Source organism: Oncorhynchus mykiss, chromosome 26 (assembly GCF_057628025.1).
Source record: "Oncorhynchus mykiss isolate SJ-2025 chromosome 26, ASM5762802v1, whole genome shotgun sequence".
In the NCBI taxonomy this organism is placed as follows: domain Eukaryota; kingdom Metazoa; phylum Chordata; class Actinopteri; order Salmoniformes; family Salmonidae; genus Oncorhynchus; species Oncorhynchus mykiss.
In genome coordinates, this window is record NC_143047.1 from 10924580 (window position 1) to 10943264 (window position 18685).

General features: G+C 42.1%; 2 protein-coding genes across 3 annotated transcripts; both read right to left on the reverse strand.

The window, feature by feature from the left end:
- Positions 1-1072: 1072 nt before the first annotated feature.
- cdca9 (cell division cycle associated 9) lies at positions 1073-4017 on the reverse strand. 2 transcript variants are annotated; one of them, XM_021585926.3, is made up of 10 exons: positions 3860-4017; positions 3649-3780; positions 3512-3552; positions 3356-3404; positions 3224-3282; positions 1970-2022; positions 1737-1823; positions 1461-1551; positions 1298-1384; positions 1073-1216 (listed from the first exon to the last, which is right to left on the reverse strand). In XM_021585926.3, the coding sequence occupies exons 1-10, from the start codon at positions 3966-3968 to the stop codon at positions 1157-1159; spliced, it is 768 nt and encodes a 255-aa protein (XP_021441601.1). In that variant the 5' UTR covers positions 3969-4017; the 3' UTR covers positions 1073-1156. The 2 variants fall into 2 exon arrangements, with proteins under 2 accessions (XP_021441601.1, XP_021441602.1); XM_021585927.3 differs by lacking the exon at positions 3649-3780.
- Positions 4018-4616: 599 nt separating this feature from the next.
- Positions 4617-17974, reverse strand: LOC110506359 (glutamic--pyruvic transaminase 2). Its single transcript, XM_021585923.3, has 11 exons — positions 16799-17974; positions 13993-14082; positions 12863-12971; positions 12312-12445; positions 11854-12097; positions 10617-10696; positions 10073-10209; positions 9397-9571; positions 9119-9274; positions 8788-8900; positions 4617-8266 (listed from the first exon to the last, which is right to left on the reverse strand). The coding sequence occupies exons 1-11, from the start codon at positions 17117-17119 to the stop codon at positions 8155-8157; spliced, it is 1671 nt and encodes a 556-aa protein (XP_021441598.2). The 5' UTR covers positions 17120-17974; the 3' UTR covers positions 4617-8154.
- Between the last annotated feature and the right edge of the window lie 711 nt (positions 17975-18685).

Genomic DNA, 18685 nt, shown 5'->3' on the forward strand with positions numbered 1-18685 from the left:
AGGCCATTACTAGGTCCCCCTGTGTTGTTCTGGGATTTTTGCTCACCGTTCTTATGATCATTTTGACCCCACGGGTGAGATCTTGTAGTCCCAGATCGAGGGAGATTATCAGTTGTCTTCCATTTCCTAATAATTGCTCCCACAGTTGATTTCTTCAAACCAAGCTGCTTACCTAGTGGAGATTCAGTCTTCCCAGCCTGGTGCAGGTCTACAATTTTGTTTCTGGTGTCCTTTGACAGCTCTTTGGTCTTGGCCATAGTGGAGTTTAGGTGTGACTGAGGTTGTGGACAGGTGTCTTTTATACTGATAACAAGTTCAAACAGGTGCCATTAATACAGGTAACGAGCGGAGGAGCCTCTTAAAGTTACAGGTCTGTGAGAGCCAGAAATCTTGCTTGTTTGTAGGTGACCAAATACTTATTTTCCTACTTAATTTGCATATAAATTCTTTAAAAATCCTACAATGTGACTTTCTGGATTTTCTCATTTTGTCTGTCGTAGTTGAAGTCTACCTATGAAAATTACAGGCCTCTCATCTTTTTAAGTGGCAGAACTTGCACAATTGGTGGCTGACTAAATACTTTTTTGCCCCACTGTAGCTTGCAACATCAGATCAAGTCAGTTTCTCTAGTAACCCAAAACTGTCCGGTTCTATTAGATTTCTCCCCTGCGTACACAAAATCTAATTCAGTGTCATAGTGGGACTGCTTCAGCGTATGATTAGCCAGTCGTAAATTGTATTAGCATTTGTCCTTTTAGGGTCAGAAAATGAGTGGTCAGTTAATTATTATCACCCAGCAGATGTTACCATAAACTGAAATTCAGGCACAATAAGTTGGGCTGTATGTATTTGTAAGTAGTGCTAGACTTATTAGTGCCGGTGCAGGAGTGCCTCAATACCCTATAGAAAATTACCTGAGAGAAATAGGAGCTCAAGCAGAACATTTTAGGTGACCTCTTGCCCAAGTCGAGCACTGCTTGCAAGATCATTCAGTTTGGCCATTATCAATACAAAACATTCAATAGGATGCTAACAACCAACTTCGTGGGGCTAAATATTGCTCACCAGCCAGTCAAGACGAATATACAAATCTTTATTTATAATAAGTAAAACATGCATAGGTGGCATTAGTGGATCAATATTAGCTGTGTTGGTATCATTGCACACTCAGAGGCTGATTCGCTTTGACTTTGTTGAAAAGGTAGTCCATCAGTTTCTAATTGAGAAAGATCAGTGAGAATTAATTGCAGGTGATAAATGATTCATTTCAAGATTAAATGAACAGAACACATTTTACCATCAACTTCTGCATCTGGAGGACAGCCATGTCATCCAGTAACCCGATGTCGACATCTTCAACAGTATCATCCGAGAGGCACAATGTCTTGGGAGAAAATGAGTGACTGGTTTAGACTGCTCGACCTAACTTAAAGCCCAACAACCTCAATATGAAACGTTACCTCTCCATGGGATGTAGAGATCATTACATGTGGAGACAATCCAGGCAGGGAGCAATACAGGTAGTCGTCACTGGCTGAGCGCAAAACAGATCTACAAACATGGAGAATTTAGGACAGAATTAGTTTGATTAACTCAAGCATACCTTAAAAAGATGAGTTTGTAAACTGCAGTCGACAACTGGTATTTTGGACCCAGTAATTGCAGATAAACTGCAGTTATACTAGACTGACTGCAATCTTTTTTTCCATAAGGGATTTTGATAAGTGAAGACAAACCTGGGTTTCGTTCCAGTCAGTGGAGACTGATCACTGATTTTGGCAAGACGAGTTTTGGTTCTTTTTGTGTTTGTGGGTGTGGCACACCTGCAAGAACAAATGAGCAGAATCAACCAGAAGACGTTGTTTCAGCGAACACGACTGAATTAGTTCAAATCGGGTGTTTGAGTGGTGGACTGGAACAACTAGCAACCACCAGTTGCTCGCCAGGAATGATTAATATAGGGAGTTACCGTAGGCTTCCAGTGCTGGAGCTATTGGCAAGTGACCTGGCTTTCTTGGAACCCTGTGAACAAAAATACACAATTTAGTCAATTTCCTAAGTGGAAATGCCCAGTTTACCTTTTCACACAGCCTAATGACACGCAAATAAAGTCAAACTAAACTATACCTAGCTCTGCCTAACGCCGTGAACGATCCGAGACAAGGCAGGAAGGGCTTTCCACGCAATCAAACAGAACATAAAATTACCATCCCAATTAGAATTGGGCAGAAATAATATTTCATTCCGTTAGAACCAATTGCCCATCATAGCTGTGAGGTCTGGGATCCGCTCACCAACAAATTCACAAAATACAGCACACCAAATAGAGTCCGCATGCAGAATTCTGCAAAAAAACACAAACGTAAGACACCAAATAACACATGCCGAATTAGGTCGCTAATTATCAAAATACAGAAAAGCACCGTTAAATTCTACAACTACCTTAAAGGAAGTAACAAACCTTCCATAAAGCCATCACCGACAGTGATTGACCTGAAGAGTCCCCTAAGCATGCTGGTCCAGGGGCTCTGTTCACAAAACAGACCCCCCACAGAGCCCCAAGACCACTTCAGCCACACAAATCATGAGAAAACAAAATAATTACTTAACATTGGAAATACTAACAAAAAAACAGCACAAACTAGAATGCTAGTTGGACCTAAACTAACTACAGTGGTGGAATACCAGGCCACTGACTGACCCAAACTTAAGGAAAGCTTTGACCATGTATCGACTCAGTGAGCAGTCTTGCTATTGAGAGGCCGCCATAGCCGGTCTTCTCTTGAGCCAGGTTTGCTTATGTGCACACAACACGAGGTGGAAACTGAGCTGCACCTCCTAACCTCCTACCAAATATATGACCATAGACATTTCCCTCATTACAGTCCCTCAAATAACTCAAACCAATCAAGTTCTGATAAACTCCCCTAGCTATTGGGTGAAATACCAGTTTGCCATCACAGCAGCAAGATGTGTGACCGGTTGCCACAAGAAAAGGTCAACCAGTGAAGAACACAGCATTCTAAATGCAACCCATGTTTATTTTCTTTTTTGTACTTTATTTGCACATCATTATAACACTACATAGCCATATGACATCTGAAATGTATTCCTTTGAAACTTGAGTAATGTTTACTGCATCTTTAATCGTTTATCCATTTCGTGCTTTGGAAATGTAAAACATGTTTCCCATGCCAATAAAGCCCTTTGAATTGCTAGCTACCTTTGATGGTTCTGTTGTAGCCTTCCTTTTATGAGCCGATGCACCTTCACTCACTTTCACTACAGAAATGAGAAAAATGTATAATTAACGACAAGTTCATATCCTTTTTAACTAGAGGAAATAAACCATTACCTTTACTAAGCTTCCTAGTGAGAGGCTGGTGAATCTCGGGTGATTCGGTCTGGAAATAAAATTTAAAAAGTTAGCTGCTCACATTTCCACAGTACACCACAAGGAAGCAGCATTAACCCATTTACAGCCGGTCTGATAATCCATGTTTAGTCCTACCTTTATGGCGATGGTGACTTCACCTGCAGAAATGTCATCCGCTAGGAAAGGACGGGGGGGAAACAACTGAAATAAAGTCACCACGCATGCATGCATTCATTCCAATAAATATTTAAAATACAATTGGAAAATCACACCATTAATTAAATCTATTATCACTGTTTTTTGAAGCGCAGGTGGCATTTTCATCAATTCCACTTTAAAAACCCGATCGACTGTTGCAAGAGTCTGCTCCAATTTAGCCTCCATCTCATTTATACGGTCCTGTGCTGTAAAGTGGCAACATAGTGAATTCAGTTAATTTGAGGAAAACGGACGGTAGGGATGGGCCTACTATGAAATTAGTACCTTCTTTCTCAAACTGTTGAATAAAAAGCACCCCTTGCTTTTGGCGTATCTCCTTGCTAATTTGCCCATCTGACTGATTGCTGACTTTCCTTATCCTTCTTGGTGCCATGGTTTCATCAGTGTGCCTTTTTTCCCCCTGCTACCACATCTCCTGAACACTGATTTATAACCTTAAGGACACCAGGTGCTCCTGACCAGTCAATTAACCTTAAATTAACCCTAGAATCCACCTGAGGCCACTAATAACTCAACTCACTAACCATTAGTGCTGGGCTAGGAAAAAACTGTGCACCAATCTAATATACATTTAAAATATGGCCAAGTTTAAGATCTATCAACAGTTCAGCACTCAGTACTGGAAAGCTGGTGTTCTCTTCGGTGGAAGTGTGACATGCAGGTATTCAATGACTGGTGGAGAGTGAATTGTCCTCCTATATTAGATGGTAGACTGTTTATTGTTGAACTGTGTCATTGTAGTTTCTGATGTTTGGGTAAATGGCAAAACATTAGATTCAGTAGTTTCCGCAAGTACAATCATTAAATTAAATTCATATCGCATGAAACTGAATCTCTGGATACATCTTCAGAGACCATTTATGCGTTTACACAGGCAGCCCAATTCTGATCTTTTTTCCCACTAATTGGTCTTTTGACTAATCACATCATCTCTTTTTACAGATAAAAAATATCAGTATTGGGCTGCCTGTGTAAATGCATCCTTCGTTTCAGACAAATTATATTTAATCATCTCTCAAAATGGATCTCAAAAGTATTTATTGTACAAAACAGAAATAAAAAATGCAAATCTGGAATTATGAAAAAAATTATGCATATCCAAAACAAGGAAAAACAGGGGTTAACAGCCTTATTTCAGTCAGAAACGACAGTTGAAGTCGGAAGTTTACATACACTTAGGTTGGAGTCATTAAAACTAATTTTTCAACCACTCCACACATTTCTTGTTAACAAACTATATTTTTGGCAAGTCGGTTAGGACATCTACTTTGTGCACGACACAAGTAATTTTTCCAACAATTGTTTACAGATTATTTCACTTATAATGCACTGTATCACAATTCCAGTGAAATTACATACACTAAGTTTACTGTCTTTAAACAGCTTGGAAAATTCTAGAAAACTATGTCATGGCTTTGAAGCTTCTGATAGGCTAATTGACCTAATTTGAGTCAATTGGAGGTGTACCTGTCGATGTATTTCAAGGCCTACCTTCAAACTCATTGCCTCTTTGCTTGACATCATGGGAAAATCTAAAGAAATCAGCCAAGACCTCAGAAACAAAAATTGTAGACCTCCACAAGTCTGGTTCATCCAAATACCTGAAGGTACCACGTTCATCTGTACAAACAATAGTACACAAGTATAAACACCATGGGACCACACAGCCGTCATACCACTCCGGAAGGAGATGGGTTCGGTCTCCTTGAGATGAACGTACTTCGGTGCGAAAAGTGAAAATCAATCCCAGAACAACAGCAAAGGACCATGTGAAGATGCTGGAGGAAACCGGTACAGAAGTATCTATAGCCACAGTAAAACGGGTCCTATATCGACATAACCTTAAAGGCTGCTCAGCAAGGTAGAAACCACTGCTCCAAAACCGCCATAAAAAAGCCAGACTACGGTTTGCAACTGCACGTGGGGACAAAGATCATACTTTTTGGGGAAATGTCCTCTGGTCCGATGAAACTTAAAATAGAACTGTTTGGCCATAATGACCATTGTTATGTTTAGAGGAAAAAGGGGGAGGCTTACAAGCCGAAGAACACCATCCCAACCGAGAAGCATGGGGGTTGGCAGCATCATGTTGTGGGGGTGCTTTGCTGCAGGAGAAACTGGTGCACTTCCTCATGATGCCATCTATTTTGTGGAAGAAAATGATGTGGATATATTGAAGCAACATCTCAAGACATCAGTCAGGAAGTTAAAGCATGGTTGCAAATGGGTCTTCCAAATGGACAATGACCCCAAGCATACTTCCAAAGTTGTGGCAAAATGGCTTAAGGACAACAAAGTCAAGGTATTGGAGTGGCCAACACAAAGCCCTGACCTCAATCCTATAGAAAATGTGTGGGCAGAACTGAAAAGGTGTGTGCGAGCAAGGAGGCCTACAAACCTGACTCCGTTACACCAGCTCTGTCAGGAGGAATGGGCTAAAATTAACAATTTAAAGGCAATGCATACTAATTGAGTGTATGTAAACTTCTGACCCACTGGGAATGCGATGAAAAATCATTCCCTCTACTATTACTCTGACATTTCACATTCTTAAAATAAAGTGGTGATCCTAACTGACCTAAGACAGGGAATTTTTACTAGGATTAAATGTCAGGAATTGTGAAACTAAGTTTAAAATTTGGCTACGGTATGTAAACTTCCGACTTCAAATGATATTTATAAGCACATTGATGTTGAACCCAAAACCTTTTCCAGTTGCAGTTAACTTTCAGCTCATGAAGAATGATGAATACTAACCAGGCAAACAAATGAAAACAAACATATAGCAGAATGTGCATACTTTTTTTTTTTAAATCATTCATAAAATATGAATTTGCTGACATTCTCAAAAGCCACTCAATGTAAATTATAGCTTGTCACCATTGAAGGCACCTCATTGCTGTCAAATGGTTAAAAACAATTCATGTTTTGAGGTCAGTCGAGTTTGATACATTGAATGGCTGCCAAGGTCATTCAGCATTAAATTGCATACAAAAATAGAAATTAGATGTTTTGGTGTCAGAATAAAAGTTGCCCGAATTCATTGGTTTAACTGAAGCTTTTAGACAGCCTTATGTGGGTCACTGCGCTCATCTCCCACCTACAAAAAATTAAATTGTAGTGTTTCACTTCACAATGACATTTCCTGCAGTTTGCAGAAAGATAGATACGGGCAGAAGGTTTCCCACAAACATTTTACAAACAAAAAAACAAAAGTGCATTCAACCCACCATCTGAGATGTAACCGTACTCCCTTTCTCAGTTGTGATACAAATGTGAGTGACAGCCACCGTCAGTAAAAAGCGTAAACAATCTATGCAATAAATAGCCTAATATGGGGACAAGGCCGATATACAGAATTACCAGAACCTACATTTCCCTTAACTCTTCAATTAGTAGCACACAAAACAACTGCATTTCCTTCCAACTAGGCACCCGAGAGTACAGACATTCACCCTCCAAAAAAAAAAAAAAAAAAACTATCCAAGTGCAACAGACACCTCAGATCAGTGTACTGTGTGGGTAAACATGTGCCCAACAGGAAGCTACGCAGGCTCAAAGCTGTATGACTTGGACTGATAGGATGTTATGTTAGAAATGGGTTTTGGACAAGAGCTGATGTAGCAGCACTCATTGTCCCGGAGTCCATGACCTACATAAACAACCCCTGTTCTATTTGGCACACTGAAAAAGGTACAGCTGGTTCTAAGATAATATTTGCACTTTACAGTGCCCCATTGCGTCGAGCTCTCACACAAAATGCCTCTTAAGGAGACAGAAAAGACTCAAGACAGATAGAAAATACAAAACAGTGTAAACTTCTCGGGCACAAAAACAAGTAAATGGAGTGCTAGAGAAAATGTCATCAGAACATTGTGTCCCATTTCCCAGTGCCTCCTCTATAATAGAGCACCTTTGAGTACATCACAAAGTACATTGCTTTAGTGTTAAAGGGGCAATCAGTTGTAGTTACAATAAAACGTCCTCACTGCCAGTTTCAATAAAAATCTGAGGGATGGGATTGGAGAATTGTAACCAAATTCATAGCCAGAGCTATGGATGCAAGGACTGATCATCCATGATATCAACATTACAGTTTTAACCATGTTAAGGCTATATAGTGTTTGTTTACATTTACGAAGCTTATATTTTGGGTTATGATCGGGTACGACAGCTTATGAGGCATGCCCAAGTTGTATTCTTCAAGAATCAAATGGGTACATCGATTTACAATTTCATTTATAAGCCCTAAGATGTTTGTGGCAACTGCAGATTGCCCCTTTAACATCTCTGTACAGACGGCATCGTTTCTCCCCACACTTTTACCTCGTCTGACAAAGGCACAATGTCTCTTAAAAACACAAGTACTGTTCCTAAAATCAGATAAAACGTCAAGCAATCATAGGTTACACTAGTATAGTTAAAAAAGGGGTTACTTTCTTTACATGAGCGTTAGTCGATACCTCCGTAAACGCTGTTTTTGTTACGCGTGTTAAACGTTCTCAAACTGGGACTATCTGAACTGTTCTAGTGAGTCCCGAGTGTCATCCTCTGGACTCTCATCTCTTTGGTTCCTCCAGTGACGCGTACTCCTTCAGAAACTTGATGTGGAAATCCCGGAGCTTCTCCAGGAGCACCTTCAGCTTCTCTGTCGTGGGCAGAATGGTCATTCTAGGGGGAAATCATATGTAAAAACAATTTAGTAGGTAATCTCGGTTACGCAAGAAGTAAAAAATCTCAGGAATGTTGCTACACGTAAATCTGTCCATGAGAGATTCCTTAGCGGGCAAAAGACAGACAGGAAGGAAGATATCAATGCAAAGTAAACACAGCATCTGTAAGATATAAAAATAGAGCTGGAATAAATGGAGGCCAGCTATTCAGTTAGCTCCTCTCCGACTAGTGTAATATTTGCAATTTCCAGCTCAGTTAAATCTTTTTAGTTTACTTATGCAAGCGAGATGTCACTGCCGAACAATTTGAGCCTGGTAGATGTGGCACTGTAATGGTTAGGTTACAATGCTTCAATGTAACTCACTAGCTACTGTCATAATTTGATTTGAATACAACTGGTGTATCGGAACAAACAAAACACTGTCGTCACAGACAATCTTCATGAAAGGCTTCTCTAAATTCTTATGTCTCTATAAATGTATGATGGTCAACAATGTTTCTGCTAGTTGAACAGTTACCTGAAGTGATAGGTCCCTTCCCTCTGGCCGAAGCCACTGCCTGGAACAAGGCAGATGCCAGTCTCCTCAAGCAGTCTCAGACAGTACATCATGTCAGGAGACATTCCCAGGGACTGCAGAAGAGAGACAAAGTCTACAAACCTGTTTTTCTAGTTTCAGGTGTGGAGGCATACAATTATAAACCGATGCCAATTTGTGGTCAGCTGCACAGTACCTACACCACGCAAGTTTTATGAGTGAGCTGAGAAGTGACAAATTCACTAATGGACAAATGGGAGTAGAGTGGAATCACATTTCAGCAGGTTTCTCAATGGGTGTTAGGTGAACAGACCTTGGCCTCCTCCACAGCTCGTGGGGGTATGAAGATGCGTGGGAAGGCGTACATGGCTCCCTGCACAGGGTTACATTTGATCCCAGGCACCGTGTTGAGGGTCTGCTCGGTCACCTGGGCCTTCTCAGCCAGAGCTCCAAGCACAGCGCTCTTCTCCTGAAAGACAACACGCATACACAACACAGAGGTCAGACATGGGTCTTGGATGACAATCGAAACTGAACACTAACAAATTAAACCTAGAGCATTGCCTGCCCCCCGAACATTGAGTGACAGACCTTGTGGAACTGGAGGTAGGAGGGTTCGTGTGGCAGAGGAGGGTTGACGATGACATCCATGGCAGCCTGTCCAGAGACAGGGGGACACAGCCTCACAGAGAGCAGCTTCACCAGCTGGGCCTTGACCTCCAGGTCGAGGTTGAGAACCTCCATATATCCCCCTCTGAACCCACACCTGCAGGGGAGGAGGACCGAGGAGAGGGGAGCGTTAGTGTTGGGGACACAGTCACACGCAATAGAACCAAACGGGACTTTATCCTAGATCAAAACCATGGCAAGGACAATCTGATGAGCCAGTCAGTCTGCATACAAAGGGCGTCGTTTCTCTGTGGGCCTGGTAGTCCGCGTTGTGATTTTAGCCAACCCGTCTGACGTTTACACAAGCACGACAAGGCAAATCAGAGGAGTTGGCTAAAGCAGAGAGCAGATCTGTCGCGCAAAGGCAACACGGCTAACATTTTATAGTGTTCTTGTAGATCAAACACATGAGACTGAGGGGGCTATAAGAGCTGGACAGCCGGTTACGGATACATAGGAAAGTGTAATGTACGTCAGTGACTACTTATGGGGGTCAGACAGAGAATTCAGAGTGAGCACAGACAGCGCGTGGTGTTTTAAGGGTACTTTGAGGGAAATAGTGACCCAGTGCGAGGGGCACGTGGATGTGAATACTCACTCTCCTGAGTATCCTTTGGAGGTGGAGTGAAATGAGGCCAGCTCGACAGTGTTGAAGTACTCAGGGCCCATCTCATAGAGCACCTTCTTAAAGGAGTGGAACTGAAGGTCTGGGGAGTACACGTTGTCCTGATACACCTGGACACACACACACAAGAGGATTACATCAACAGAGAATTGATAGGGGCGGCAGGGTAGCCTAGTGGTTAGAGCGTTGGACTAGCAACCGGAAGGTTGCAAGTTCAAATCCCCGAGCTGACAAGGTACAAATCTGTCGTTCTGCCCCTGAAGTTAACCCACTGTTCCTAGGCCGTCATTAAAAATAAGAATTTGTTCTTAACTGACTTGCCTAGTTAAATAAAGGTAAAAAAATATATATTGTACTGACTATTTCTCAACTTTTCCAGTCCTATTTTTTATATATATATATATATATATATATATATATATATATATATATATATATATAAAAAAAATAGGACTGGAAAAGTTGAGAAATAGTCAGTGTCCATTCAGTTCAATACACTATGGTAGCAAATAATTACCTCATCGGACATAACAAACAGATTCTCCTCGTATGCAAAGTGGAGGACGTCCTCGATGCACTTCCTACTCTGCACTTGACCTGAATATTGCCAGAGAGAAAGAAAGGAGAGAAGGGGGAGAGAGGGGGAGGGAGAGCGGTCACCACAGGTGCTGGAATTGAGAACATGAGCAACTCTACATGTGCCTTCCATCTGTACATGATTACAAAAGACAGAATGTACTGTACTATGGAGGCCGCTGGAAACCAGAGGACCACAGTATTGCCTCACGGACGGTTACTAGCCTGGCGGACACGATTCACGTGGAACACAGCGAGGGAGAACTGTGACACACTGGTGTGGACAGGAGCCCATTGTTAGTGCAGTATTGGCTTGGGCTTTGATTGTGTGGCTGTTAATGTGACTGTTTGCGTGAGAATCAGAAGAAAAAAAAACACTTCATTATCAACACATCTTGCCTACAACAGTGACTCTGAAGTCAGGAAGACTTAGGTGTCAGGCAGACTATTAAGTTACAGCTTTACCGAGTTATGTTACAGCTATGTAAGAGGGAGTCAGATTCCTTCACCCAGCTGGTGAAGACCGATCCGGTCTATAAACACCCATCAGCTACCCTACATGACACAGCAGAGGGGGGGTTCCACATATAATATCTTACACAACATGACATCATGACCCTTGGCCTAGTTGCTTGTTTCAATGATAATCATCATGTTTACTGGCCTTATGGGACATGGGAAACATTTGCAACATATAGATGTGAGATGCTCATGCTTGGATATGTTGGATACTGGTCTTGGATGTGGTGGATACTGGTCTTAGATACTGGTCTTGGATACTGGTCTTGGATGTGGTGGATACTGGTCTTAGATACTGGTCTTGGATACTGGTCTTGGATGTGGTGGATACTGGTCTTAGATACTGGTCTTGGATGTGGTGGATACTAGTCTTGGATGTGGTGGATACTGGTCTTGGATACTGGTCTTGGATGTGGTGGATACTGGTCTTGGATACTGGTCTTGGATGTGGTGGATACTGGTCTTGGATGTGGTGGATACTGGTCTTGGATGTGGTGGATACTGGTCTTGGATACTGGTATTGGATGTGGTGATACTGGTCTTGGATGTGTGTGATACTGGTATTAGATGTGTGTGATACTGGTATTAGATGTGTTGAACACTGGACAAACACATTACATAAGGAGCCTAATCTCATTGTTCTGGCTGGTGAGACCCACCGGTAGGGTTGCCTGGATTGATGATGCAGATGACTCTGGGGTGACAGTGCTCCTTGGCAGCCTGGTAGGCTCTGTGGAGCTCGTTGATATCCAGGGCCCAGCAGTTGTCCTCGTCCAGGTAGTAGTTGATCTGAACGGCCTCCAACTCAGAGATGGCTGCAGAGTACAGGGGGTACTGAGGGATGGGGATCATCACACCACTCCTGGACCGGCCCTGGCCCGACACCAGCATTTTCAAGATGCTCTAAGGTCAGATGAGAATATCGTTTCACAACATCAACGACTAGTAGGAAAGCATCCAGAATTAAAACGATATTCGTTATAAGAGAAATAACTCACCGTCAAAAACATGAAAATACCTAATAAATCCAATGAACTTTCAGTGACTGCTCAGATTAAACAAATACCAACTAACACCCTTTTGTTTGTAAGAGGATTATTGAGAACTAAAGACGTACCACAATGCCATCACTAGCTCCGGTGGTTAGGTAAATATTGTCCCAGTCGGCAGGCACGCCCTTATCCCGTTGCTCTATGTAGACAGCAACGTCCTGCCGAATACAGTCCACTCCCTGGCTGGCACTGTACGACCCTGGAGTTGAAACACAATATGGTATCAACTCTGGATTGTATTTTCATGTTCTGTTTCAGGGAATAAATGAGAGCTTAGATAACTTCAACTTGCATACACTTTCTAGCTCCACCGTACAATGCGGTTTCAAATAAACTATTAGCCATATCTTGCAGCAACGGTATGCCACAGAAATAATGTTTCAAAAGCATATTGTTGTAACCAAAACACTGCTAGGTTCTGCATTTCTCAGGCCACAGCATCATTAGAACTTAACCTAGCATCCTGTTATTTGTCAGTGTGACAATTCTGAACCCATCAACAGTGCACAGAAGGCCAAAGCTCCCACTTGGGTCAGCATTTAAAGCTATATTATTAGGCTATATTTCAACACAGGAATGTGAGTGCAGCGCAGTCAGACAGGAATACTGTACACACCCAAGCTCTGTCCCCCGCAGCCCTGTAGGATGCGACGGGCACGTTGTTTGGCATCCTCTGGGAAACTAGGGCTGTTCAACAGCTCTGGGAATGAGCAGAGAGCCACCACCTAAACATACAGACAGGAGGTGTTCCATGTTAACTTCAACCACATCAAGACACACAGACACCTTCACAATTTAATATGCCAATTTATTTGACATATTATGTAAATAGCATTATATAAGCATCCCACCCAGGTGAGCCAGCAGGAGAAAAAAAAAAACTCTTTAATGTTGGTAAAGGGCTCCTAAGTAAGAATTTCACGGTAAGGTTATATTGACTAATTCTGTCTGAATCCGCTTGTCAGAAAGGAAGGAGTGATCGCTCATCTTTGTTGTTGTGATTGGCAGGGGCTTGGTGTGTGTGTGTGTGTGTGTATATTGGAAGGTGCACAGCTTACAAGTCATTGCACACAGCACAGAAGGAGCAAATGAGACGAGACCAAAAAGACAACATGAGACTAAGCAGACATTAACGCTCATATTTTTTTTTTTAAAGAAGATAACGCAAAAACATAAATTCAAATGAATTCAATATCACCCAGCCCTAGGTGATTGTTATAACAATGTGGAGCACAAGACTGGACATCATTTTGACCCATCTCTGGAATGTGCACTTTCACTAGGAGAGACCAGAACACCCCACATTCTGCCCATGCCCAGTTAGCCAATCCAATACACATTTGCTGGGTGAAATACAACAGTAAGTAGTTTTTAGAGGCATTTCTTCTAAAATACCAGATAGAGATAGATAACACATTTTATGCTGCTGTTAAGAGATTACTGTATTATTAAGTATTAATAAAGGTGATCCCGTTTCCAACCTCTCCATGAGCCGAGGATGTTCCTCTAATGTTTCAGAGTGCCAATAGTAGCCTAAACAAACGATGTGTCGATGTGCAGCCTCATCGGCCAAACTGATTCCCAGCCAAGGATGACTGACTTAGTAACTGGGAATAAACAGATAGCCGTCCTGCCAGAATACTATTTGAAGTCTATTTCACCTTGTTGTGGTTATGGTGGTAGGACAGGTGATATAAATATGACTTCGCAAGACCACACTTTTCCTGACACATCCCTGCCACTCACCTGACGGAGAAACGTGATTGGCTTCTGCCCCATGGCATGTGAATCTCCAATGTTGGCTTTGATGACCTCAGTGAAGGGATGTTTCTGACCCTGGAGGGAAGAAAGGTACATTTAGATACATGTTGAGAGAACATTAGAATTTTGTAAATATCCCTGCATATATGAAGAACTATACTGAACAAAAATATAAAATGCAACAATTTCAAAGTTTTTGCTGAGTTACAGTTCATATAAGGAAATCAGAAAATTGAAATAATTTCATTATGTCCTAATCTATGGATTTCACATGACTGGGCAGGTGCGCAGCCAAGCCGACACACTGGGGAGCCAGGCCCAGCCAATCAGCCCCGTGGCTGATCTCAGACGATCCTAAAGGTTAAGAAACCCGATGTGGAGGTCCTGGGCTGGCATGGTTACACGTGGTATGAGGTTGAGGCTGGTTTGATGTACTGACAAATGCTCTAAAATTACGTTGGAAAGGGGGATACCTAGTCAGTTGTACAACTGAATGCCTTCAACTGAAATGTGTCTCCCGCATTTAACCCAACCCCTCTGAATCAGAGGTGCGGGGGCTGCCTTAATCGACATCCAGGTCTTCGGCACCCGGGGAACAGTAGGTTAACTGCCTTGCTCAGGGGCAGAACGACAGATTTTTACCTTGTCAGCTCGGGGATTTGATCTAGCAACCTTTCGGTTACTGGCCCAACGCTCTAACCACTAGGCAGAGGCGGGTTATGGTAGAAAAATAAACATTAAATTCTCTGGCAACAGCTCTGGTGAACATTCCTGCAGTCAGCATGCCAAATGCATGCTCCCTCAAAACTTGAGACATCTGTGGCTTTGTGTTGTGTGACAAAACTGCACATTTTTAGAATGGCCTTATTGTACCCAGCACAGGGTGCACCTGTGTAATGGTCGTGCTGTTTAAATCAGCTTCTTGTCAGGTGGATGGATTATCTTGACAATGGATTAAATGCTCACTAACAGGGATGTAAACAAATTTGTGATTGATTGACACCATCCATTACATGATGTATTAGCCTAACCCAAGTGCTGTAGGCCTACCATTTCATGTTAATGTCCTTGTGGTGGCCCAACATCTAAATCATATTTTGGACAAGAGTATGCAGGGGACATGACAAAGCGACCAACCCTAGTGTGGTCTTGTATCTGTGAGGGTGGTACGAGGATCACGTGCTCCTACCGACCCCAAGGAAGGCACCTGTTTCAGGGCTATTATTAGTTGAACTGCCAGTGCCCGAGGCACACATCAATCAACTTATCCAACGTGACAGAGAAACAAGTGAGTGCAAGACTAAAGTGAAAGAAGAGTAGTGTGAATAGATATTTGAAGGTGACTTTTGTTCAAGTGGAGTGTGGGCTATAGGTCAGTCACAGCATTAGTCTGAATGAATGAATTCCGGTACACTGATCTTGTCGTTCATAGAATTACATGTAAATAAAAGGATCTCTGTGCTGTTGCTCATCTCCATCATGATAGTAAACTTGCCTCGACTTCCCCACACAACAGTCTGGATCACAAGTTCTGCCCTGATATTAATATAAAGGCATCGCTAAACAGCACAATGTGTACATGAGTAGCAGTTGAGCCACTGATTGAAGGGTTAGTTCAGTATCTTTGGTTGAGCTTTCACTAGCTAAGCTCATCATTGCCTGGGAATCAGATTTTGCCTTCTGGGATTCTTCAGTGTTTGATTGCGATTTTTAAAAAAAAATTAATGTAAGTACTTGCAGAGTTGAGCTATATTTGGTGCAGGTGCATGGTAACAATTGAATAACATGAGAGAAAATAGAAGCCACGCCCGCTGCTCTTTCTAGTATCACTGTACTTTTTGATCTTTATGTATCGGCCTCAAGGCCTTCGTCAGAGCTTTTTGTGTTGTTGTTGTTGTTGAGTGTTTGATCCTGGAAATGGTCCTCCCAGGTCAAACATTTTTGAATATAATTACATGTTTACCCTACTGGTTGTCTGTGTGGTTGGTTATTTTGCGAGAAGGAGTTTCAGCCAATATATCCACAGGAACGTATTATTAGACCAACTGTTCAAAGCACTTGAGTTGCGTTCAGAATTATGTCACCTGGAGCAGCCGTAAAACCATGTAAACATGCGCACCCTACATGTTCGGCAAGGCATGTGAACACACTACCAGTGCTATGAAACGTTGTTAATAATTATTTCCTGTGGATCGTCCGAAAGTCCTACCTGCAAATGGACCAACCACGCAGACAACAGAAAGAGCGACTTCAAATGTAATTGTAGTCAACATTCAGACTTGAGGTTCCGTTGCCAGAATCAAACTAAGAAAAAATCCCAGACGGTAGATTTAGAAATTCACTATCTGTTGGTCCCCTCTGTCAAAGCTCATCACTGCCACGTCCACGAGGGACCACCATGGCTGAGGAAATCACGAGTCAGGACTGGTTCCTTATCGCACACCTGACGTTTCAACGGGATGGAATGCATCGCGACTGGAGGATGATGATGCAACATTGTATCAGCACTGAGCCAAGACGCTACACCTGTCCTTCGAGATAAACTAGCTACTAAGCTAACGTTACTTGCCCGTTTCCCCAACTGTCATACGCTATTTTAGTTGATAGTATAAAGCATGAGAGCACATATCCATGACTAGCTAGCTAGCTAATATGCTGTGGAGGATGTGCCAACGTTACGGATACGTAAATAGCTAGTTGCCGGTAAATGCTGGTTAGCATGAGCTAGCAAGCTCACCCATTGATCCCCCACCTCGCTATGTAGCTAAAGTGGTGGGCAATGTGTTTTCACCTGCTGCAAGCCTCTCTCGATGTCCCCAGCCTTCGTGACAATGGGTCCTCTCACAGCGTACTCCACAGCTTTCACCTGCGGATTGAGGGTGTCCATGGTCAGAGTCTTTTCTCGCATCTTGCCGTTCTCTCTCAAAATCACGGTTGCCTCAGCTGTACTGAATCGCTTCAGTCCATACTGTTCAACCGGTCCTTGTGTTTTGAGTCGTATGGACTGCACTAAACATGCGGTCTCCCAAGCCTTTGTCCGCACAAGGGCTGGAGACTGGTCAAAAACACCAGCAATCAATGATCTATTTGCCAAGTGTTGAAGTCGATGCATGATGTTGAAGTCGATGCAGCAGGTTAGTTTGAACCACGACGAGGGAAATTAATGCTAGCTGTACTTGAAGAACGGCAATATGAGGAAGAGGCGATGCGAGAGGGATAACTGGGCACGAAATTTATCTTCTCCAGCAGGTGGCGATGTTTCGTTTTTTCCGCTCACTCAGCGAGGAGTTTTAGTATAGAGGTCAAAGAGAGTGTCGAATTTGGTCTACAAATAAATGGAATTGCTTAATTGCTACGTGAGGCTTATTTAATCTAACATTTGTTTCGTAGTTGTTAGGGGTGTACTGATATAGGACACGTGACATCCTGGCAAAAACAAACGTTGTTCTTCTGACATGTATCTTCCCTCTCATTGGCTAGAATGGCCCCACCTGATGTGACATGTATTTCAATTGTTAGAGTAATATCACCCAAACGGGGTTCTACTGCAACGTTCAGAAAGTTTGAATTTTCCCCGGTTAGGTTGAATTGCCCACACCTTCAATACTGGAGTGCTAGGACTGGACAGCCACTGCAAAACTGACTTTAAATTAATTGTTCTAATCAAAAGTGAGGACTGCCTGTCAATATGATACCAAGTCTGGGTCATGTCAAAATGTGAATATATGTCAAAAAGTATTTGAGTTGGCTTTGGTTTTTTTTATTTGGAGTTTGCACTTTTGGGAGCATGCCATTGTTGCCAATTGTACCAAGAACACTAAATCAAATTAAGCTAAACTATTTCTAAGTGTTAGACATGTATTTTGACCCCCTATGTTTGTTTGATACATTGCCAAATGTTATTCAAATAATTAATATTTTGTTTGATTCTGACCATACACACTTCTTTCTAAAATAAAACGTACCCCACTCATTCACTTGGCAACTCACTTAATCAATCCAACCAAACTACACTCAGCACATGGGATGGGAGGTTAGCTGATTGGACAAAAAGCAGATAGTCTGTTGGACACATGGTTGCACTGTGTACTTAACTGTCCAAATAACCTTGGGTCATATTCAATCAAAGCCAGTTACCGGTATGGGGATTCAGGGCAAAGTAAAAAACAGAATGACTTTGGCTGGAAAATGCACAAGCAAATAATGTGAAGTAAAAGAGTGCCTCAAATAAAGATAATTTTGCATCTCAATGAATTACTTCAAAAATAAAGGAAATACAATTCTCAAAATAAGGATACATGTTAGACAGTCATTATAATATTGTCTAATAATACTGTCACATTTTTAGATACACTGCAGAAAAGGTTAAAGAGTTCTACATTCCTCGTGAATCCCTACTTTGCGTACGATTGTTGGTATACAGTCTCAAACAAAGCACTGCAAAATTGTGGACATTTTCCTTACAAACCAGAATGCTAAGTAAAATTACATTTGAACTCAATCTACTGGTTGTTAGTGCGGTTGGTTCTTCAGCTTCTTGAAATTTGTGACAAAATATCCACAGGAAAGGATTGTTTACCAAACTTTTTAGAGCGCCGGTACTAAAGTTGAAATGTCTATCACCTGGCATATGAGCAAAACCATGTAAACACATGGTTGGATACTGCCGTCTTGTGGA